Source organism: Amblyomma maculatum, chromosome 2 (genome assembly GCF_055883805.1).
Source record: "Amblyomma maculatum isolate TAMU_Amacu chromosome 2, ASM5588380v1, whole genome shotgun sequence".
Taxonomy (NCBI): domain Eukaryota; kingdom Metazoa; phylum Arthropoda; class Arachnida; order Ixodida; family Ixodidae; genus Amblyomma; species Amblyomma maculatum.
The window spans coordinates 67,628,631-67,653,221 of record NC_139345.1 but is presented as its reverse complement, the minus strand read 5'-3'; the positions used below and the strand labels follow the sequence as shown (position 1 = coordinate 67,653,221).

Sequence of the window (24,591 nt, the reverse complement as noted above, 5' to 3'; positions counted from 1 at the left end):
CTCTTGTAATCAATTCTGTCTCGTGACCTATCCTTGGTCACTGCTTATCCTAAGTAGATGTATTTCTTTAACATCCTTAGTCTCGCTACTTATCATACGATAAATATACGCGCCTTGCTACCTGAACATGATAGACAAAGGAAAGGTTATGCTTCATATAGAGAGTATGATTTGTGAGCACAAATATATAGATCTAAACATCAACGTTGGTGTACATAACGAACCTTCCTAGTATTCCTTAAACTTTCGAAATGTTATTTAAATTACCTCTACAGTCAGCTGATCATCAATGTTACCACCACACATGGTCGTTAACCTATTTCTAATCAATGTCATTTGCTGCCTGCTACTGATGTATGTAGTATACATGTTAAATTACACCGGCACGCATGTTGCAAGTTTTGCTAACTGTAGTATTTTAATATTACGAACAACTGATACGTGAACATAACACTGTCAAATCTGGATATATTCAACTCGAAGGGGATCGTAAAATAGTTTGACACAGAGATAACTTAATATATTAGACCTGCTAACAAATGAGATTTTCTGTAACCTGAAAGTGTGACTAGCACGGTGCATCCGTGCTAGCGGCGCGTTTCCTGCAGCAATGCGCTGCCTGACGGCATACTGGTAGCACACTGCTCGCCGCAAGTGTGCTGACCAGTGAGGCGCATACCTTCGCGCCGAGCAGTACTTCGTGCCAGGTGCCAAAAAGGGGAGGGGACCTCACTAGACACACCCCCATGTGCGACTCCGTGGGTCAAATTGGAGCGTCGGAGCTGGCGCCGCGCAGCGCAAGTGCCACTAAAGATAAGGCTTGCATCAAAGCCGCAGCGGACAGTGCTACGTGAGAAGCTACCGTCAATCTCAAGAGGCCTAATTTTGTCACTGATACACTCTAAAGACAAAAACAACCATTAAAATTAGAATAAAGTTAATTTCTGCGTTGCCTTTAGAAAAGCAGGCCTTCCGAGAGCAGGTTCAAGCCTTTGGTCGGGTAGGCCATCTTCACAGCACGACAACCGGTGCACCGAACGGCGGCTCCTTCGCATGACAGCAGTGTCGTGTTGAAAACAATAATCTAAATGGAAGGCCACTTTCAAGCGGACTCAATATTCACACCGTCATGTGGTTTTACACCATTAACGCTGCCAGCAGATGCCAGAGGAAACTCAGCCGACCAGGCTTCATGCGTGCTAAGCAACCGTGGGAGTGCCATAAGGGGAAGCACCCCTTGCAGGGGCACGGCACAAAGTTTAATATATTGAATTTTCCCTTGAACAGGAGATCGATAACTGATAACAACATCTATATTTTTGAATAGCATTTGCAGGGAATATTCAGAGAGTTCTATATACATGACAGTGCAATATAGCCTAGTTTTATATATCCGAGTTCAACTGTGTAAGCTTATCAGACTGCACGCTGCAGTTTTTCTTAAAGGTCTAAGCATCGTATGTACTGCACAAGGCTAATTATGTACTGTGTTAGTGACAAGGGTACAGTTGGATACAACTCAACAACGAAGTGGCAGATGTTTCTCAAAGAAGGCATCAACTCATTGTCATGATGAAGTCGTAGTCAACCATCTTGCACTTGCCATGGCTGCTAACGAGTGCAAGGTGAATTGCAATGTCACGACAACATGTCGACACCACGAGATCAAGGGCCTTCTTTGAGCATCATTTGCCTCTCCATTCTTGAGTTGCATCTTAACTGTAGCAGTTTGCTTGTGGGACTACAATCAGGTATACATTTACCCTGGATTAGCATGCATTTTCTTTAGCTCTTGAGTCAATGTTTTCATACACTTCCACAAACTTTACTATACAACTCTGACCATTTAAACATTTCTGTTATGAAGGCAATAGTGTTTACAGCAGAATCTGGTTGATGTCCTCTGGGTTCGCCAAATTACTTGGTTCACACAACCAAAATCTTGAGCAATAAAAATGCCCCACAAAGTAGTTACACTGTTTTTCTCCTAATTAAAACTTCGCAGGCAACATGATTCCCTAAGAAAGCTCAAAAGTTTGTAAAATTCTGGTTGTATCACCATCAGCAGAAGGTTCGTGTAGGGGGCGTACAAGTGATAAAAACATACAATGAGATTATAATGGAAAGGAAAACTGAACACCGCAACACCGTAGAAATTATGATCATAAATTTAATATTAAAAGCCTCACAAAACAAGCTAAACCTAACCAAAAAGCAACATAAATTTTGAACAGACGATTAAATGCGCTTAGCTTTTGTCACTGAATGGCACCAGAGTTTTGTGTTTCTTGGATGAAGTGGTAATCATGGCCCATTAAACTGTATGTTGAGGAGGTGCACATCCTGTTCTGCAATAAGTGCAGAAACTCAAATCGTTTCATCACCTTTGCTGGCGTGCAATCGCCATCTCACTCACTGAGAATAGTTTGCTGCATCAGGACACATAAAAATGACTGCATATGCTTATAAAAAAAAAAAAGGAAGAAACTGTCGGCAAAAACCTACAGTGCTTGAAATTCACTTCGGCCCCTCTAACGTAAGAATGAGCAGTGCCTGGAGAGGCACACAATAGCACAGAGCCAGTCATTTGCTGGAGTGGCTTTTCAACAATGCATTCAACTAACAATGAGTGAAGGCATAACACAAGCATGAGAACATGCTAGAGAATGGCTTTGCTGCAGCACACAAGTGCATGGGGCGGAGCACCAAAAAATGAGAACAGGAGAACACAGCACTCATCCCTAGCATTTTCAACCTTGCCACACTGTGCAGATATGTATTAAGAAATTTCTTTTGCACTAAGGTCAACAAATGGGGATAGAAGCCTAATAACAAACACTAGAAAAGCTCTGCAGACTCTGTTCACAAGGTCTGACCGGCAATTTGGATAGTGAAAGTTCTAATAAATGTGTTGTATAATATCTAGGTAACATTTCTTAAAATCTGGGTTGCTCCTGCTTGCCCTGATGACGTTTGCACTGATAATGGTCTTTTTTTCCCATATTTTTTTTCAAAGAAAGCATCAACAAGGTTTCACTGTTTTAACGCAGTAATGCAGACAGCCATCAGCATGCCCCATAGCGATATAAGAGTCAGGCCCGAACTAAAAACTGAAACCAACATAGAGCAAAAGAGAGAAATGTTTTAAAGATCAACCAAAGTGCAGGAGACTGACCTTAGACACTGCGATCATCATCCATACTGCTTGTGGTGCGTATGTAGCAAGTAGCCGAGCAATGATCTCCTGGATAGAAAAAGTCCATGGAAAAAGGGGGGCGAGAACTTTAGCTCAAGCATACACTGATAAATGCTGACAAAAATATGGGGGACACTTAAGCTCCATCTTTAGGGTATGAAGTAGCGATGTTAGTGGCTCTTGCAGTTTGCATACATGCATTTTGCTGCTCACTTACTCACTACCTGAATTTGTGTGTCTGCAATTCTTTTTCTCACAATGTCGACGCCCACAACAGTAACACCACGTTTCAGGGAAATGGGGCCTTTACTGGTAATCGCGTTAAAACAGTCCATGGTCTTCATGTTGCAAGGACTAGACTACACACATGCAATACCATCACATTAAGCCTCAAGTGAATCCCGAGTAACTAGAAAATAAATACATGAACAGTACGTAAGCAGACACCTTCAACATTGCTGCAACCCGCTCGTGTGAGTGGCAGATCCTAGAGATGAGTTGTGGCATTGCAGTGAAGAACAAATACGGTGGGAGCTGGTTCAGGAGTATGCCCAGCACCTGGAAAAACATGGGGGTTGGCACAAATGGGCATGTTTAAAAATAATGCACACAAAAGGATAAGACTCTTTTGCGAATGACTTCTTTAGGCCATACTAACAGACTTATGTAACCAGGTTCCCAGTAGTTTTAATATTTTGTGGTTACCTTTATGGCAGTGAAAATTTTGAAAGAAACGTCACTCTCAAAAAATAAATAAAATGTCCACCTGATGTGAAAAACTTCACCTGCCTGTGAATAAATATTTTGGTCATGACACAATGATGCCAACCCTGTTTATCAAGAAGACAGTACCTGCACCTCGATCTCTGCAAACAACACCACAACCTTCACCCTGCACAAAAGTGTTGGCATAGCAAAGATCCCGATTAACTAGTCTGGCTCATAAGAAAGGATGGCAGCCCTGAAAAAACAAAAACAAACGAATGCCATGTGCATACCCTGTCTGTCATGTTCTTGAGGTACCCTTCGAGTTTGCTCAGCTCTGGCGGCACGCGACGTGCCCGTCCCATCTCGGCCACCTGGGAGCCCAGGTCGAACCAGATGGACAGCATACGTGGCATGGAGTGGTACATGTGCTGGCAGCCGTAGCGCAGGGATTCACCATAGTGCCGCACCACATGCACCATCGTGTCCCTGCGAGCACGTGCGCGGAAAAAATAACACGCCTATATTTGCTTGCACCATTTATATGGCCATGTAAAATGCGTGTGCTAAAGCACAAATTGCACTTCAACTGATCTAGTACATAATTTCACCACAACAGTAATAATGGCACTGTGAATGGAGAGGGACACAATATCTCAAAGGTGTTTCTTACACTATGAAGATCAACCGGCAGCAGCCATGTTGCCTCCAAACAAAACAGCTAGGAGGATGGTAAGAAAATTTCCACTGAATCTAGGATAGGCGAGCCATGGATGCACGTGGTAACTGCAGGAAAAAGGCGCGCAATAATCGCCATTTCATTCCTTGCCTCTCATAGGAGGTTCGAACACCAGTTACAAAAGCAAGTCTAAACAAGTTACAGTTAAGGGGTCCCTACTTTTTCACTTTCCTTCAAGCTTTTAATAATAAAGATAGCCATCATGTGAAGATCCCTAACAGATGCAGTTTAATGAATCCTGTGTCCCTTCAACTAGAAAAAAGCAAAAGAGATCTCTAGTGAAAAGGAAAACAATATGGGTTTAAAGCTAACCACTTAATGGTTAGTTTAATGATTTTCATTTGTCAACTCACCCTGCAAATCCTTGTTTATAGAACTTTACTATTTGCCTAATTACTGACCCGTTAATTCATCATCTAATATCTTACATATACTATTTATCGTACAGTCGTATGCAAAAGGCCACCCGTTGTAGATATGACGCCCTGCTTAACCAAGCCGTATAAACGTGGCTGCGTGACCTGTGGTCATTGTATTTGAGTCAAAATGCAAGGAACACTGATTCTGATCTCACCCTCCTGTCTGAAAGGAGAGACCCGAATTGGTCATGTCATGTAGTTGCATGACATCAGGCAACTCCATGACCGATCATTGCCAGCTACTACCACCTGCCAGAATCATGCCCGTGATTTTTTGCTCACAACATCGATGCCAACAGTGCCAACACTGGACTTTGTGGAAAAGAAGAAGGCTTTTAACACTGCAGCATTAAACGTTTTTCAAGAACTTTTTCTTGCTTTAATACTATTCCTGCTCTGATTATCTGACCAGACCATACAATGGTTTCTTTTTGTTTTACTGCACCCTGAAACATTCAAATCTATCGCAATACAGCACTGGCCTCTATTTAGACAGTTGGCTGCAAAAATGATCAAAGTTGTTAAAAAACAACACCTTCTCTAACAGCCTTGGAACACAGCACGGAATTCGGTGGGAAGGGGGGGGGGGGGGCACTGCAGTGGAGCAGCAGAGACAGGTGTAGATAAAGTCATTCAGCTCTTGACAGCAAGCGCATGCTGCAAGAAAAATTGTGAATGTAAGCTTCCACTTCCATGCTCATGAAAATTTTTTTAATATCCCCTGTACAAACAGAAGCAAAAGTAAGCATAACACATGGCAGTAGTCTGGCGACATAGATGCTAGACCTTCCAGAAGCATGAATACAGTGTGTGCTCATTAAGGCTTGCTAGCAGAAGGGCAACCAACACATGACAGCATTGCGCTTTCATCACACTTTGGCGGGAGTGCTCATGAAAGCTGTTTTATCCACCATTTCTGATAACGAAAAGGGAAAACTATCTGTGGAGAATGAAAGGTGAGGCCCACGCACGCTTTTTTCTCTTGCTTCTCGTTGAGGGGCAACATGGTGTCGCAGTATTTGGCAAAGTGAAACAGGCCGTCCTCCCAGGTGGTGCATGCGCGGGCTGCACTTTTGTAAAGGAAGGCCAGCCGAGTACTTTCCACAGCTGCAGATTCCTCACTGTAGCGTGCCAGGAGCAGACGCGCCTGAGTACCAAAAGAGCCAACCTCCTTCTGCAATCTCCTTTTAAAAGAACTGACAGGTTGCCATGCTCAAGCTCTGTTAGCAGCCAGTGCCTATTGCAATGTGCAGAGAAGGAAAATACGAAACAGTGCTTTGTAAGTTTATGAGACGACAAACTGATATACTGCACGAAAAAGAGTAACTGACGAAGGTGTACACAAAGGTGCCACTGGATGATACAGAGTGCAGACCATTCCGCATCTCCTTTGCTATAAAAGCAATACAGAAACTGACCACTCTTTACGTCAACATGCGAAAAGAAGCCTAAAAACAGCCAAAAAATGTGACAAAGAACTTAGCCCAACAAAAGGCATGAAAGGTAAGTGACGACAGTTAATTTTGTGGCATGAATGAGACGGTGCTTGGGGGGTTTTCTTTCTTTTCCTCAAGACCAACCCATCTCCACGGTCCATCATGCAGCAATGTTGCTACTGGCTCCCCCTGTATGAGATTTGCCAGGCAACATGAGCATACAAGTAAATATGGCGGCAAAAGAAAAAAAATAAAGCGGGCTGTGAATAAAATAAGTGCCTTTACTAAATATCTGACCAATGCCTAGAAAGATAATCAATCTGCCTGTGATGCAGCCATCAGGCTAAACAAACGCTAGCGAATCTAAAAGTCAGAACACAATAGATGACAACTTTACGCAGAAAACTGGACTTGTGTCACTAGATAATCAATCTAACTTCTGTCACAACAAGTAAATGAGAGGGATGCCAACTGTCTCACTTATTTTATGTTTCATCCCTCGTTCATTATGTTGGCATAGTGTGCTGTGCACAGTCCTTCAGATACAACTGGAGACACAATACAAAAATGATACATTACATATTCAAAGAAATAGTATTTTAAAGCAACAGTAAATATGCACCTTCTGCCTACCCAGACCATTCTTTGGTGCTCGCCTAAATAGTAACCTGCACCAAACACCCAATTTCCACAGGCTTTGATCAGATTTGTGTTAGCAAGATATTTGTGTCTCACAGCAACTAGACGAACTGCACATAATTCTTTGGTCATGGTAAGTAAAACATTACAAAAACTAGCACAAATTTTGTTACATTTAATGCGTTACTCTCGAAGACAGTTAGTAGGAAAACAACCTTTGCACATGCAAAGCGTTCTTCAGGGCTGGAGGAAGAGTCACTGCTGCTGCTGTCCGCACTGCAGCCAGGAAAATGACGCTCAATGCCACGGTGGAGTTCCGAAAGGGCTCGTTCTCTTTCACCCTGTGAGCAGCATTTTTACTCCTTTATTATTACCAGCCTAGTATCTGGAATTAACTCAATCTGCAAAATGCCATTAATCAGCTTTCACTTGCCTTTGCCCACAACCACTTGGCTTTTTCAAGGAAGATGTCAGGCAAATCACAGCCTTCAGTTTCCAAGAGACAGCTGTAGGCCTGCTGCAGGTGCCCGTTCCTGGTGCAAACAAGAAGTAAGAGATCCCATGTCTGTGGCACAACCTTGTGCGCATACTACACAGCTTTGTGACAGCACAACCATATCCAATGGTTCTGATGAAAGCATCTGCAAAAGCTTAAAAGGATTTGCAAAGACATATTGCCGCGAAACCTTCAGAACTGTATTTGTTGTTTTTTAACAGCCGCCGGCATGCGGCCTTATCACTGTGATTCTGACCCGCGTATCAATTCTGTATTCTTTGTCGCGAAATGCACCTTTATCAGTTTCTTTGTCGCACAAAATGAGCCGGGATCTGTCTCGAAGATTCCGACCAGTCACGTATGTTTCGGCAATGTTCCGGGTTGAGATAGTAACAGTTTGCGACGTTATGTAGATGGTCCGGAGCAGCCTTTAAATTGAGCACTGATGTGTGAGACAGGCATTCTTAGTTCAACAATCGACGAGCACGCTTGTTGCTATCACCGCCGCCGAGTTGCTTAGTTCTTCTGCAGGTGCAAGTCAGCCCAATAATGAGTTTCTTCCCTGCACTCCAAGACTCTTCATTTGTGTCATCGACCTTGTCATCACCACGTGACAATATATAAGGTCTAAAGAATGACCCTCTCAAGTTTTCCAATCTCAATCTTTTGGCACAGCTGCAAGGCCAGATGGAGGCACGTACAGTCTTTGTATTCTAAGTCCAGTAACGAGGCTTGTAAAGCAACTCTAGCGTTTGATATCTCGCAGATGACAAATCTCGCCCTCATTCTTCTCTAGCTTACATTCATATTCCAGTATTGCTGCCAGCAGCTACATTACAGTGCTTAGAAGCGAACCTCTTGGGCCGTACACTTTTAACAAAGACTGTACATGCCACTTGCAAGAAACCTCGTTATATTAATCCACAATGTGCCCAGAGTGCATACCAATGTATGCATTTGCAAAAGTGAGAAAGCATGCCACATATTCATGTAACAATATTTTATGCTCTAGTCTACTCAGTATGTATTAAGTAACACAAGTTACTTCTCAAATTGTTTTAGATGCAAACTGTGTTAACCATCAGAACCATGAACCGAGTAAATCACTCCATCATAAAACAAAAAGCAGCCTTGAAAGGTAAAAAGAAAAAGGTTATGAACTGCAGACATCAATATTAATACAAAGTGTGCCAAATAAGCCAGCAAAAAGGGAGCCTGGGCACAAGGATACCTGCCATGATGCGTTTAGTAGAATGACCATAAATGCAGCATTATGCGTGATAAAGCAATTTCACGACTTCAGTTAATTCTAACCCAGAACTGTAGAAGCCATACTGCAATACTGATATGCACAGCCATATTGTCACTATATGGCACTGTCCACGCGTGAGGAAAAAGAAATTTATATAATTTCAAGGACCATTTCAAATTAAACCACTGCTGGTATCAGTTACCTAACATTTTGAATAAAGCACGCATGCGCAGACAACTAGACCTCTCATTTCCACTAAATTTTATAAAGTTAAGCTGTACCGCACTAATATTCTGCAGGGCACTCCACACGACTGAAGTTCATGTATCTGTCAAATTGGCCCCATTGAAATGAGGCTGCTTATGACTAGGTGCAAGGGACATGGATTTTAAAGATAAGCTCACTGTCTCGCCAGTTTGGCACTCTGCAGCCAGCACTTGGCCAGTTCTGTCTGAAGCACGTCCTCTAGGTCACTGTGCTTCTTCCTGGCGATGCTCAGCAGCGCCCGCCGCACATTCCACAACGGCTTCAGCAGAAGCGGTGAACACTGCACGGAAAAAGTTGATACGCCTCTTGCTCATGAGGTACAAGGTTAAGTTTAAGTTTAGTAGCCAGACCTTGCACCACAACAAAACATATCGAGCCTGCTTTACATGCCTATCATTCAAAATTAGTTATACAGTAAAATCTTGTTAACAAGAGACATGGTTACAACAGACACTCGGTTATAAGAGACACTTGAAAATGGTTTGGTTGGTTTCCTATGTTTGCCATGTTAACAACATTGGATACAAGAGGCATGGTTACAAGAGACCCTCTGTTACTAAAGGCAACTTTTCCAGGTCCCTAAAGTAATTTCTGCACTATTTATAAGAGACACAATTAACCCAGGTACACTCATGCAACTCAGCTGACTCGTACCAACTCGTATGTGCGGCAGTTATTCCCTTAATTAAATTCTGTTCCATATAAGTGTCCTGTTTTGCTGCAATATGTCAGGAACCAAGAAGGAGTGCCTCCTTTTGACTGTCCCTGTTGTTTCAGTCAAACAGGAATGTGATGACAGCGGCTGAAACAATAAGGACACTTTGACTTCCCAGTCAACAGGATCCTTCTTGGTTCCTGACATACTGCAACAAAACAGGACACTGCTACGGAATAGAATTTAGATAAGGGAATCTAAACTGCCACACATACGAGTTGATAGGAATTTTTGGTTACAAGGCACCTTGGTTACAAGAGACACCTTTTTCGGGTCCCTTGAGTGTCTCTTGTAACGAGGTTTTACTACTACACGCGGAGAACACAGCGCGTTCCATATTCTCTAATTAAGCATGACAAATATTTCTTGTGATGCAAACTAAGAACATCACTGGTGTAAGAGTTGCAGAGAGGCAGAGAAATGACAAATTCAAACATTAGCTACCAGGGTGCAAGACTGGCAAATGGCGACACAAAGAGCCTAAGCATGTTGCATTGCTTCAAGCCAAGAGGACTGATAATGCACCGCAACTAATGATTACCACGCTACCGTCACTCATACTGCGCATGACTGGATGTGTTCAAGACCATTCGTGAACAATTACTTTGCTGCATGTGTGATGTGTGCAAATGACTTTGGTTTAAAGGATGGAGACACCAAATTTCTCACTGTGTGTGAGTGTGTATTTTCTCTAGAATGATGCCCATGACGTAAGCAACCATGAATAACTATGTGGAATTCCCCATATGGTAAGTGATTAATTTTTACTTGACTTTCTCCACACATGTAGTTTCAGTTTTGGTTTCAGCAACCAAATAAATTATTATTGTAATCTCAAATGTGCAAGATCACATATATTGCCATTGTTACCTCTCTTTAATTTTTTCCAACTCGTGCCACATTGAAGAACTGGCTTGTGCTGTGGTTCACTGGAGCTTCACAGTTTTTATATCGGTTACGTGAGGTGTGGAGCGAACAAGTGAAAAATTGACATGATGAAAGTACCCCTGAGGATTAAATAAAAGCTCATTACCCACAAGCACACCATGAGAAACAGTGAAATTTAAAAATTTTCAAGCCAGTTTCTTCCACAGCAAAGTGCTTTCTTGAAGAAAAGGGTCGAGTCGGGCTGGCTGGTACATACCGACGGAAAGAACTGAGCAGCGCTAACAAATGGGTTCTTCTCTTCCGCCCTATTCATTAGCACTTATCAGTCATTTCTGCTGATTTCTTGTAGTTCATAAATTTTTTGGATTGCTCAATTATTTGGATCATTTACCAATCCCGATGCATCTGAAAAATTGGTCGTCAACTGTGCCTGCTTTTTCTGCTGTATATGAATGACCTTAAAGGGCACTCTAAAAAAGCAAAGACATCCACTTCAAATTTGCTTTCAAACTGAAAAACCCCTACTATTATTTACAAAATCCCAGTCCCGAGTTTTTCTCTGTTATGAAAGATATAATAAACCAAAAAGCAAAGATTTGACCCTTTTTTTTTTTTTCTTTTTTTGCCGAAACTGTAGCGTTCTCCTCACGTTCGAACACGAAGCGAACATATTCCACTCACCTGAACCAGGCTTTCTCGAGCCTTCCATACATTAAGCAGTGATGTAAGCATGGCCTGCTTTTCTTCACGGCTGCAGCCAGACTCCATGTCGACCAACAGGCGGAAACCCTTCTCCACCTCGGTCAAAATGTGTAGCCTACAAAACCCAGCACAAAATGGTTCGACTGGAGTGCTGTACACAACAGTACTTGGATATAAAAACTTGACAATTACAACACTTGACCAATGAAATTGACAGCCATGTAAACATTCCCGTAAGTAACAGAGACAAAGCAGCTCGTCCTCCCCACTGGCAGGCGAAGCTGACCTGGGTGACTCACATCAACCGATCCATCCTCGCCCACTTTGCAGAAAGGCATATCTAGGATCTTGATCTGACCATCTTTAACGTCTCATCTTTCTCCTCCTAAAATGATTTAAGGAGCACTGTATGTATATATTGTTTTTTTCTTCCTCAAGTAAATCATCACTGAAAAAATCAATTGCCTTGCCTTATTCCTCAAGTCCTTTGTCTCAACACCGCTCAGTCAAGAAATAAATGCCAATTCACATTTTTCCCGAATGAAAGTGGATGCCAAACAACAACAATGACAACGACAACAAACACAATAACAATAATAATATTAATAATACATGTAAATTTCCAGGCATAAAGCTACAAGGTGCCGACTGTTGAAGTTCTGGGACAGAACTTCCCAGATAAAAAGGCTTAGCACAGCAACAACACACCTAGAAACATAACGATAGCCTCTCTGGTAGGCCTCCTGCTCCATTGCAGCAGCTGCAAGGGGACTTGTCTGGTGGCTACGAGCTTGGGCAAGGCTCTCGGAGAATGCATTTTCATCCTAGTTTTGAAAGAAAAAAAAAAAAAAGGAAATAATATATCAACAGAAAATTAAATGATGAGGGACGCTAAAACCGGATGCAAAGAAATCCACTGGAGCTAACACTTAGGCACTAGAAGGCAACTATCGCGTCTAGCTTGATCATTGAGCATTACTACAAAAATAACACACATAGCCTGTATGCCTGATGTTTGTTAGCGAAAGAATAAAAAAAAAAGAAATAGAAGAGAAACAAATTTTATCCCTGTAACACAAAGGAACTACTAAGAACATGATAAGCCAAATGCATGAGAAACATGAACTCCACTGGTTTTCCTTGCCATCATCATCATCATCAGCCTGACTATACCCACTGCAGGGCGAAGGCCTCTCCCATATTTCTCCACTTAACCCGGTTCTGTACTAGCTGCATCCACTTGACCCCTGCGAACTTCTTAACCTCATCCGCCCACCTAACTTTCTGCCGCCCCCTGCTACGCTTTCCTTCCCTTGGAATCCAGTTTGCTACCCTAAGCGACCATTGGTTATCCTCTCTTCGCACTAAATGTCCTGCCCATGCCCATTTCTTCTTCATAATTTCCATTAGAATGTCCGTAACTTGAGTTATTTCTCTGACCCACTCTGCACGCTTCCTATCTCTCAATGTTACCTCTACCATTTTTCGTTCCATAGCCCTCTGGATTGTCCTCAACTTAAGTAGAACTCTCTTGGTTAGCCTCCATGTTTCAGCCCCATAGGTGAGTACAGACAAGATGCAACTGTTGTATACTTTCCTCTTGAGCGATACCGGTAAGCTGCTAATCATAATCTGCGAGTGCTTGCCAAATGCGCTCCATCCCAATCTTATTCTTCTTGTTATTTCCTTTTCATGGTCCGGATCTGCGGTTACTATCAGTCCTAAGTAGACATATTCGCCTACTACTTCCAGTACTTCACTACCTAATGTAAACTGCTGCTTTCCTTGCCAACAGTTGCCCAATCTGAGGCAGTCGCTTGTGAAACTACAACCACCCCCACTTTCACACATGGCAGAAGCAAAATAGGTTATAGGCACATTCTCAACATGAAAACAGAATAAACTGAATGCCAATCAATCCGCCTTTTGCGCGAGTTTTCTGCGCATGCGCGAAGCCCCAGCGGCGACTGATGAAAACACACTGAGAGGCGTCGACGGCGCTTCTCGTCGCCGCACTCATAGCCAACGCACGGGGGCTGGAGACGCGGTACATTCACAGCCTCGGTAAAACGATGCCAACCACCTGTGCCGCTTACGGCTGCCACTCTCGAGGCGTGCCGGGATGCAAGACGCGTTTCGTTAGGTTTCCTTCGGCGAGCCGCGACCTGCAACGGCGTGAAGCTTGGATTAGGGCAACCAAGCGTCAAGACGTGAATGGGTGACCTTGGCAGCCGACTGCGTGCTCTCGACTGTGCGAAAAACACAATTCGTTACAGGTATGTATGCATCTAAAGGAAATGTGCATGATCAAAAGTATCTACCGGAGTTTGCACCAAGCCTGTAATCCACCAGTGATAGCCGCAATGAGCATTTGTTGGGCGCGTCTGATGGCGATGTATTTTGTCGTTTGTTTTATTTATGTGCGAAGGGGCCGGGTAGCCCAGATATCACAGGTGGCTGTGTGCGCTAGACCGTAATATTTAGCATGTTTTATCGCGACTGCCGCCTGACTAAAAAGAAGAAAAAAAGGGTGTTTGTTGTGATGCACCGCCGTTAGCGAGCCGAGTGGTTGAGCTGGTCATGAGGCTCGCGAACGGCAGTGCATTAAAACGTCGTATTTTTTTCTTCTTGTTAGTGAGGTGGCAGTCACGATAAAACATGCTAAATATTACGGCCTAGCGCACACAGCCGCCTGTGATATCTAAGCTATCTAGCCCTTTCGCACATAAAGATAAGAAGGGACAAAATACATCGCCTTCAGGCCCCGGTGCAACTGAAGCAATCACGCACCGAAGAAATCCTCATTGCAGCTATCACTGGTGCGCTACAGCCTGGGTGAAAACTCCAGTAGGTACTTTTCATCATGCCTATTTCGCTTAGATGCATACATACCTGTAGTATCTGTGTTTTTGCCGCTCGGAGCATATGACGCACTTGACACTTGCACGACGCACAGTTTTTTTTTTTTTTAATTAAAGGCTCGCCTTCGTGCACGCCAAAGCATCCGGACTTTGTTCCTTTAATGTATGCAATCAGATGCACTTCGTTAGGAAGCTTGATAATCGTCGTCTTCGTCCAGCCATTTGCAACGGCAAGGAAACCGCCCGGCACAATAAATGAGTCTCCTGGAGGGTTCATGCTCGTTCACTTGCAGAGTGTATCGCTCTGGACGTAGAACAGGGTTGGTTCCTGACCGAGATCCGCATCCGATATGTAGGAGATTCACATGTGTCACCAAGTTGTTGATTCCGCAGAAATCGCGGCGGAGGCAGAAATGAACGTTGGAGATCCTTTCACAACAGAATGACCATTCTCTGCGCACCGAGAACCTTTTCACCACTGCGACCACATCCGTTCTGACTCCTGAGGCCAGAAACCGGCTACAGCTCTGAATCATCCATTGCCAGAAAAATGCAGCGCGTTTCCTGCAGGTGTGCATTCCGGCCGGGACAATGCCCTTTTCACGGGGTGTGTATATGTGACTCTCTGCCGATCTTCGTGGATGAAATCCTATAGCTGCACGGTTGTAGATGACGCGAGGAGGAAGCGACGCCCATCACCATGCCGGCGCCGCGGTAACTGCATTGTGCTCGGTAACTTAAGACACCCCGCGCATATGCGCCGCTCAAAGTCACAGGAGACGATTCCACCTAGCTCTGCAGCATCAACAAACCCCTGGCTGCTTTGCCCTTTGAGATCCCTCTCTCTCTCTCTCTGCCCCCACGCTCTCCTGTCTGCCGAAAACCTGCACGCTGAGAGCGTCTCATTCTGTCACGTCGAACACGGCCCGCGCTACACGCTCTTACAATACGGAGATAGTATATGCGTACGTGCGTTATGGGTGGATTGTGAAAACGCTCTACCTTCCCCCATACTGCGTGAACATGATATGCTGCAATCACTGTCACTACGTTCCGCTCCGAGGCCAAAAAAAGGGGGGAAGCTTTCGCTTTCTACCAGCGCTGGCGTGGCCATTTCGTATGGTGCGCTTTCGCGTCGTCTGCTACACTGCCGCTCAATGTGTTTCCCGCCCGCTCCCGCATGATGGCGCCACATCCTCGCGCAAAAGGCGGATTGCCAAGGAAGCAAGGAAGGAAGGAAGGAAGAAAAACTTTATTTAGCCCTATGTTATTTTTTGGCGGTTTTTGGGGCGCCTTCAGAGGTGTCTCTTTGTTGCACCCCCAGGAGTATTCTCCGTCAACCTCGTCCGTTTCTAACCAATGGTCGGTTGCCTTCAGTCCAGGGCTCTGCTGGCCACTGCCGCCCATTGAGCTCGCTGTACCAGACCTAGCTGGTCTTTTGCAGCGGTCGCTGGACAACAGAGTCTCCCATTGCTCCGCACTCGGGTTTCATATTTTGGGAACCACGTCTATGTTTTGACAGGTCCATGTGATGCGATATAGTGTAGGTTTTTCGTCGCACCACGGTCATCTGTCTGAGTATATGGAAGGGCGCATTTTGTTTAGAATGTGTAGGTTTGGGTATGAACTGGTCTGTAATTGTCTCCGAATGACAGCTTCCTCTCTGTTAATAGAACTGTGCAGTGGGGGATATCGCATTCTTCTGCCTGGATAGTTTTCTAGTATGGCCAAGTATTCCTTGGGTGCTGGCGAAAGTTCAATTGCTCTCGTCGGATACTCGGAAAGTAGTGTATGCTCGAGCTATCCTGTCTGCCTCTTGGTTCCCCACCACCCCCCTGTGCCACGGTACCCACATATTTTTGTGTGTGGTCTTGTTGTTTCCTTCTTCATAGTTTTTAATTTAAAAAATTACATGACTGGCAGGATAGGTCGTCACACGCTCCGTATACTCTTCGAATCAATTGCCAAAAAACATGGGTCCATAGAAATGCAAGAATGAAGTCCATAAAGTGACCCTTTTTGCTGATGCAACCAATGTGGGCACGATGACATAAGAAGCTTTCCTTTGCTATATTATGCACTCTAACTGTTCTAATGAAAGGAATAAAAAAACATGAGCAGATACTAACTAGGCTGTGAGCAGCTAAAAGAAGCCGTCCTGTGGCCACTCCCCAGGAACTCCAGCTGTTCCCTGAGTCCTGTAGGACCGAGTCCTGCAGGAAGAGACCAGGAATGTATTAAAACAAGTGTTCAAAACAGCGGTGCTACAATACTGGCCAAGCAGTAAAAAAAGATGGATCGACCTGAGTGTGTAAAAATTTCTGCAGAGAATCCCAGCTGCTAAGTCGCCATGCTGCCTCCACTTGGTACTCAATGACTCCTGGCAGCCAGTCACTCCTTATGATGCAACAGCAAAAAATGTAAAGAATGAAAACATCGGTAAGCGGTTGATAGAGGAGGACAATACAAAGCATGTTTTTTTTTATAAACAGGACCTTCCTCAGGCGGTGAGTAGCCTAGAATCTAAAAGTTACAGCATAGCATGATCCACGATCCGCAACTGTAATCCGGTACTGCACGCCACCAGTTTGCACCAGCCAATGCCATGTGGCAAAGGCGCTCATCATCAGCCAGCATGTGGCGCCATCTAGTGCCCTCAAGATGATCTTGCATATGCACAGTGGCGTCGCAGTAGCAGATCACAGTAACAGATCATGGATCACGCTACGCTGCAACTATCTCTTATGAGGTGTCTACATAACTCTATGCTCTATCCAAAGGCACTCTGCTTTTTCGCTCATTTGTACAAAACGCCCAAAGCTGTTGCACAGCTCTTTAGAGAGGTGGCATGGTGCAGCCAAAGTCGATACTGCAGTCTTAAATAAAATGAAAATTCCAGCAATTATACAAATAATTTTTATCATCATAATGAGCTCAGTTACTATGTCAATGGCAAGACAATCCCAGGCTCCAAAATTGGTGCACACTAGAAGTTTGCACTAAGGTGCACAAACCCAGTTTCACACATTGTTCACCACCTTCCAGAGACTGCAGCTTTTGGAGAATGTTCACCAAGTTTCACGTGCAATTTGTAGACCTATATATTGCCGCACCAAGAAAAGCATGTTAAGCGAGGCTGCTTGTGTCTCCAGCTCGCTTAAAATCCTACACGATACGATCTACTATGAAAGTCTTACAGGTAGCCTTTAGGCTGTAGTACTCAATGTGGGAGAAATCATCTGAATAAAGGGCCTTCATCGCAAGGTTGCAAGTAACAAAAAACTGCGTGGACATCGAAGATGAATACAAGAGACGAGATACTCTTTATCTTTTATATTAGAGCAATTTATTGTTAACTGAAGCCATTTGCCAACTCACACAGCAACAGAAACTTCTGAGATTTACCACATAGGATCAGCTAACATAACGGGCTACTGGTTATGCCGATATTTCAGGCTAACGTGACTAAAAATTAGGTTCATTTAATACGCATTAAATTTTAAGTATGACCAACACTTCCTGGGGGAAGGAGCTGACTCTCCTTCCCTGCCCTTGCTGCTTTAAGGTGTGGTATACTATGGCTGGGTATAAGATAGAAATACCTCTCAGCCAGCAGGCCAGAAGCATGCGTGAGTGCAGTGCTGGGTTGGTCGAGACCAAGCAGGCAGCTCAGCAGCCCCTGGTGGTGGAAAGCCTGAGAGGTGGGCAGTCGCAGTGCCCGCTCATAGCACGCAAGAGCGTCCTGGAGCTTCCCTGTGCAACAACATAGCATTGTGTCATCAATCCACTACAGGCCAACAAATACAAACCTCGGATGCTGGAAGTCCAAACTAATATACAACTGTGATGTCAAAATACAAAAACAAAAATGTCTTTCAAACCATTCATCAAAAGGCCCAACCTCAGGTGTCATATGTTCAAACTAAATGACAAGTGCCAGTTGGGGTCAGTACGAAGAAAGGAAAGGAAAGTCTCATTTGCGGTGGGCACCTAAACTGCTGAACTAAGTCATGAGGGAAGGGATGAAGAAAATTTGGCAGAGATACTTAAGACTGCTTATGCATCAGAATACGAAAGCACTATAATGACTATGAATCATACCTATAAGCATGAATTATAACTATATGTAATGTCTGTACGTATTCTATACCTTAGAAGTATATTACCAGTGTAGTTGTATTGAGTAATACCATGTTGCAGAATGCAGATGAGTCATGGCTATACAAAATGCTACGTTTCATCATTCATGACTAAACAAGTCCTTTTAAATTCATTGTGGCCTCACACGCTGACATATTGATGCCATTTCAATTTCGCGCCATGGGTGCTATCACTGGCCCATCAATCAATGCCCAGACATGCCACCTGCACATTACCACCTGCCAACTAATACCACCTGCTAGATGCATGCACATGAGGAAGACCGCAACGTATGCTACTCAAGTTAGGAAGGCAAAATATAAAGCTTGTACAAATCCGACCATGATACACGGTCTTGTGATGTCATACAAACACAGCTGACAGGCCAGTGCCCTGTCATGTCACCTGCCAACTACCCCTTGTCCAAGCCATGCTCATACATGCTGCCTCCAAGCCTAACACCAACTTGCCAGAGGCAAGCTAGTGAACTTTTGTTTCATTTTTGTACACGCCTACGGCTTTTCTCATGACAGGATTAGTAATGTTCGTGCATTAAAATCCCAGGATGGTTATGGGTGCGTAACATAAATGTCTGAACGTTAGCTGTGGCCTGACAGCAAAAAAATTTCTCGTGCACATGTGCTTTCTTTTTCTTGCAAAGTCAGACGCAAACTGACACCTCTATTCGGCTTGAGCGCAGTACAGCGGAGCGACCCGAGGGTTGCGCTGCACATGGGGAGCCTACATGTTGCAGCAATGCTGCCCGGCTTCACAAAAATAACAAATGACTGCTCAAAAGCAGCGTATGCCCTTCTCTTCACATGTTATAAAATGTTTACGCAAAAAAATACTGCTTTGCAGTGCAACAGAGAAATAAAGTATTTTTCTTTATGTTTAGTTCCACTTTTTATGCAGTTTGCCTCTGGTCAGCCAAGAATAAAATTTATCGCCAATGCTCTGGTTAGGCTGGGCGGACACCACGTGGGGATCGGAGGCACCAATATGCTTCGCTAAAACTGTCTTCTCTCATGTGGACTCTTCTTTAATGCAGACTGACATCTCGCAGCAGTTAACCTGCACACCTGTTTAGACAAACTCCTCTGCATTCCTTCATTCCAGCTGCAACTTCCACCTACCACAGTAACCAAATTCCGGGTTATCCCAATAGCAACCATCCTAAAGTAGTGCATTTCTCAGCACCTGCCACAACTGCCCTTTCTCCACGACAGCCACCACCCGCACCCTCCCACCTATTAGTTGCACATTCCTCTGATGTTGCCACAGCCTCCCCCTTCCATAGCAGCCACTCTCAGAGAGTTCTTCCTGTGGTCTCCAGCCTCCTCCTCCACAGGTTCTTCCCATGGCCCCACACTCAGGCTGCACATTGCTAAGCTCTTGCCTCCTAAGCCACCAGGCCATGTGTCGCCTCCTCTCCTCTTCCCTCTCCCTCATATTTCCCAAACGTTGAGAGAAGAATTTCTCTCTCCCCACTTAGCCACCAGCCAACTGAAGGAGGTGCACTGTGGCAGAAAACAACGACGATGCTGCAAAACTGAGGAACGAACTAGTGAAAGCTCTAAAAAAAAAAAAGGGGGTGACCGGGGAGAGCAACAGCTTCAGTGGGGGAGGGCTCCGAATTCATTCTGATCACTCGAAGTTCTTTAGTGCGCACTTATATCAGCAGCAGATGGGCGTTTCTGCATTTTGCCTCCACTAAAATGCTAGTGCCGTGACTAGAATTCAATTCCGCAACCAGACGCTCAGCAGCTGAATGCTGCCTCTACATTTGTAGAGGAGCACTGCAATGCACAAGCTGAAGTTTGCCTATTTTCTATTACAGTCCTCTGATCATTAGCCATGCAAGGTTACTAAGTACGCACAGAGATCTTTAGTTCACTCAGGTCAACATAAAATCCATGTCTAAAAGGCAATAGCTTCAAGAGGAAAGAGATCAACATGAAGCCGTTTCATTCCGCCCTGTTCTTGGGCTGAATGAATCAAAGTAAGCCAGCGTAATATTCGTACACAGCTGACTTTGCCTTTCAGAAAGATGCCAGCACTGCTCTAAAAGCATACCAATATGGCTTGCATGCACTGTTACCAATGCCAGTGTTCAAGGGAGCACATACCAGATATTCATGAACTTTTGTGTCCTTATTTCAGGGTAATATTTTCGCGTCTGCTCTTTGAAATGTAGGTCTTATTGAGAACTGTATGCACTGCATCAAGAGTAGGGTGCCCTATCCATGTTACTGTGTAAGAGAACTCAGGAAAATAAGAAGCAACACATATGTTCTGGCTTTGTTCAGGAGGTTTAACGTCCCAAAGCAACTCAGCCTATGAAAGATGCCGTAGTGAAGAGCTCTGGAAATTTCAACTACTTGGGGTTCTTTAACCTGCATTGACATCACACAGCATACCTTGCTTTCCGCCGCCACCGAAAAGTGGCCGCCGGGGCGAGGTTGCGTCCTTGGCTGCAGTGGTCGAGCGCCCTAACCACTGCACCGCCATGGCGGGGCGCATATAATTTTCTGTTGAGCATTTCGCGTGTGTACCAGAAATTTCTTTTTTTATCATAAGTCTTAACATGCTCCTCGTCCTCAAGTTCTACAGAAAAATAGACGGGTCCCAGGAGGTAATAAACATAACTCACCCATTGCTTGATGCTCAATAATTTGGTCTTCCAAAGAAGGTTGACTGTTCCGGACTGCAACCACTCCAGCGACTCCATCTGGCTCGTCCAGTGCCACATACACTTTCTGGAATGCCCAGTGTGGACCATGCGGTCAAGAGTTAGATGTAACAATGCCGGCGGTTCAATGATACGCCAGCAATAAACGCTAACAGAAGTCCAGAACAAAGAAAATAAGGTGTCACCCAAACTGCTAGGCAACACAAAAGCAGGCCCCGAAACTACCATTGCCTAGTGTGTCATCATTTCATCAGGTATTCACTTTTACAGGCTCATAAGCTTGACTACTTTCATGAAAAAGAAAAGATCCCATTTCAGTGAGTACTGCAAAGCCTGAGGAAAAAGTTATTATTTCAGTGGCTTAATTCCTTCAGTCTTACTAAAAGGATGATGATAAATGCTGCAGTAACACATGAGCCAACAAAATCAGCGTCGACCATAAAACTGTTTAAGGCATTGAATGTATGCTGATCATCTAAGAACTCAATTTAAGTTTCAAAATCATAAACTGATTTCCATCAAAATCATAAAAGAAAGTAAGTTCTACTTGGGACTAACCTTGACACTGGTATACAGCAACGTTTTGCTTAGTGAAATACATGACATTGTTTACACTAACATGAGAGGCAAGGGTCAAGCCAGCATTAAGCTAGGAAAGGCCATCCATGCTATATGACAGTTCTTTATATGAATAATTCAGTACCATACAAGCAAGTTAAATGAGCCAAGGTACACCTTCATAGAAGCAACAGAAGTAGCGGACAAGGCTCCAATTCTGCTCTCCCCTACTGAGAACTTAACTTCCCAAGTGAAGGCGATTAAAATGCAATCTGCTTATAGGTGACTCAGATAAGTAAATTTAGCCTGTCCTGATAACTGCTTTAGATTACTGATTGGAGTTATGTTAACCAAACACCTAGCCCTCATTCAGAAATGTAATCTCAAGCCAACAAACTCAAGTTCAATATAAATGCTATGGGGGAAACAGAATAGAAGTGACTGCAAGATGAACAGAATCCATGCAGTTGAAAGCAGTTAGACCCAACGTTTATCTACAGATGTTGGTTATAGCCAACCAGAAATAGAGCAATACCAAAACTATTTAGGCATGATCATAACTGTACTTTCATGAACCTAACAGCATAATGAATGACGAACTGTCTTTCACTTGCAAGCCATGCTTTCAGCCATGAACAGCACTGAACATTACAGGTCACAGAGCACCCGCCTGTAAGAACTGCAGGTTCTCCTGCACACGTCCCGGACAGCCGTGCAGATATGCCTCAAGGTGGAACAGGGCCCGTGTGTAGGCCTGACAGTTGAATGACACCCGTGCCAGAAGGTCCTGGGGGATACGGGCCACAAAGGATGCCTCCTCAGGGCTCAGCACTGCTCCCTCTGCAACAATATGCGAGAAACGTTATACCAAGGCTGAGAAGTCATTTATTAGTTTCTAGTTGTTTACAGTACTGATTATAAAGTTGTTAAAGAGGGAGGTTTAATGCCTTGAAGTTGCATGCATGCTATGCTCACCACGCTGTCATGGATGTGCACCACTACAGCCAAGATTCAATCTGACATCCTTGTGCTAAGTTGAATTAAAATCAGACACAAAGCCACTGCAGTTGGGTTATAACTAGGAACATATGTCGACCTATGTTTACCTTACAGCAACTCTCTCATTTGCTGCATGCAATGCAGAGCAAAAAAGATAAAAAGCAGTAAACACAACTGACTGTATCTTTCAAGAAGGTAAATTTTAAAATATCACAGAATGTAGATGATTCAAAAGCCAATAGTTTAGTAGGAGCATTAGTTTCTGCATGCTTTTAGTGCCTCCTGTAAGTCTCTGTGGACTAGCAGTACAAGCTCAGTTCTAGCTTCAATGCTGCAGAAGCGACACACTAACTTTTTCTTTCTTTCTTTTTTTTTTTCTTTTATATTTTTTTTTTGTGAGGGCAACTGTAACACCAGAGCAGCAGAACTGCCAGTAGGGGTGCTTCTCACCATGACGAACCCCACACAAGCTCAGTTTAAACACACGCACACACACACGCACACACGCACGCACGCAAGGGTACGTTGTACAACTTACGCGATGACGATGACGATGTCCCTGCTGCTGTACTAGTGCGGAACATCTTGGCACGCACAGCTAGGTAATCGAGTATGGAGAAGATGGTTTGGGAGCAGAGGTGCAACAGACCAGAGGCCCCATCCGCCTGTTCACAGTGTTGTAGGACTGCCAGCACTTCAGTCATTACCTGCATCCATGCAGAGTAAAACAAAGTGTGGCATATCCAACAACCAAAGGTAAACCCGAGGTGGAACATGAACTACTGCTCACTACAGCTGTAGTTCACTACAAGCTCTTTCGAGCATGTGCTGGTAGTCACACAAACATGTCAGCATTACCTAGGAGTAGCTCTGCCTGACTTGGCAACCAAGAGCCCTGAAAAGTTCATTCCTTCCCACCTAAACTCAGAAACCCGAGTTGGAAGCTCCTCCACAAAAGAGAGAGAAAGAGAAAACTTCAATTCCTTGAATCAAATCCGAGGCAGTTTTCACCTCTAAGGCTAGGAGTCAGTTAGGATCTCTTGGGAGAAGGTGGCTGCCTGGGCTTGATTAATGACTTCTTTTTGCTTATCTGAGTTCGAGCTAAGCATCAGAGCTTTCCATGTTTCTTCATTCCTAATGAACCCCGAATTGCTTTTTTAAGTGTGTAACTAAACATATCATGTGGATAAGGATATCCTTCCTGCCAGCTTTGTGACAGCACGTGCTATCATTAACTTCACAACTTTACATCATTAACTTCACCTGACAACTACCACCTGCCAAAGCCATGCCCACGATTTTCTGCTCACAATGACAACAAGGGCAGCGCCCAAGTTGGAGTTTCTGCAAAACAGGATCTTTAACTCTAAAGCATTAAAATAGAGCAAGAAACCAGCCCAACTTAGCTTCATTCCACCACTTCGAGAAACTGGCTAAGCCAAATTTCTCGCTACGGTGGACTTCTTAAGGCAAAAGTCTTACTTGCCTCAAGAGTGGCGTGAGCAGGAAGCGACAGCAGAAAGTGTGAGCAGGAAGCGAAACCAAAAATATTGCATTATTTCGCATCAAAATTGTGACACAACCGTTCCTTGCGCAGCGTGCAGGGTGCTGTCATAGCACTTCGCTTCCCATTTAACATCCATCTGCTATTAAGTTGAAGACTAGTTTGCTATAAGGATGTGAACCGATGACATATGTATCTGCGATTATACGCCAGTAACTGCAACACTCGCCGCACTTCTCGGTTCGGGTATCCACCGAGAGGTGTGGCAGATAGTGCGCCTTCACTTCCCTCAAAACCCAACTAAACAACATGTTATAAAAGATGTTTAACACTTTGGCAAACTTAGTACTAGTCTCTCCATGCTAAACCATCACACGTCCTAA

The 24,591-nt window shown here is 44.1% G+C and overlaps 1 protein-coding gene across 1 annotated transcript in view; it reads right to left on the bottom strand.

Moving 5' to 3' along the window:
• Positions 1-24,591, bottom strand: part of mei-41 (ATR serine/threonine kinase meiotic 41) — a 117,106-nt gene that overhangs the window by 22,547 nt on the left and 69,968 nt on the right. Inside the window, exons 36-50 of the mRNA XM_084594359.1 lie at positions 23,243-23,411; positions 22,376-22,545; positions 21,109-21,214; positions 17,918-18,068; positions 16,619-16,712; positions 16,445-16,528; positions 12,163-12,278; positions 11,434-11,569; positions 9,287-9,429; positions 7,568-7,667; positions 7,350-7,475; positions 6,031-6,206; positions 4,195-4,390; positions 3,644-3,754; positions 3,176-3,244 (exon numbers count right to left, since the gene is read on the bottom strand). Of these exons, the coding sequence (XP_084450485.1) occupies positions 3,176-3,244; positions 3,644-3,754; positions 4,195-4,390; positions 6,031-6,206; positions 7,350-7,475; positions 7,568-7,667; positions 9,287-9,429; positions 11,434-11,569; positions 12,163-12,278; positions 16,445-16,528; positions 16,619-16,712; positions 17,918-18,068; positions 21,109-21,214; positions 22,376-22,545; positions 23,243-23,411 (1,947 nt within the window). The remainder of the gene's footprint in view (positions 1-3,175; positions 3,245-3,643; positions 3,755-4,194; positions 4,391-6,030; positions 6,207-7,349; positions 7,476-7,567; positions 7,668-9,286; positions 9,430-11,433; positions 11,570-12,162; positions 12,279-16,444; positions 16,529-16,618; positions 16,713-17,917; positions 18,069-21,108; positions 21,215-22,375; positions 22,546-23,242; positions 23,412-24,591) is intronic.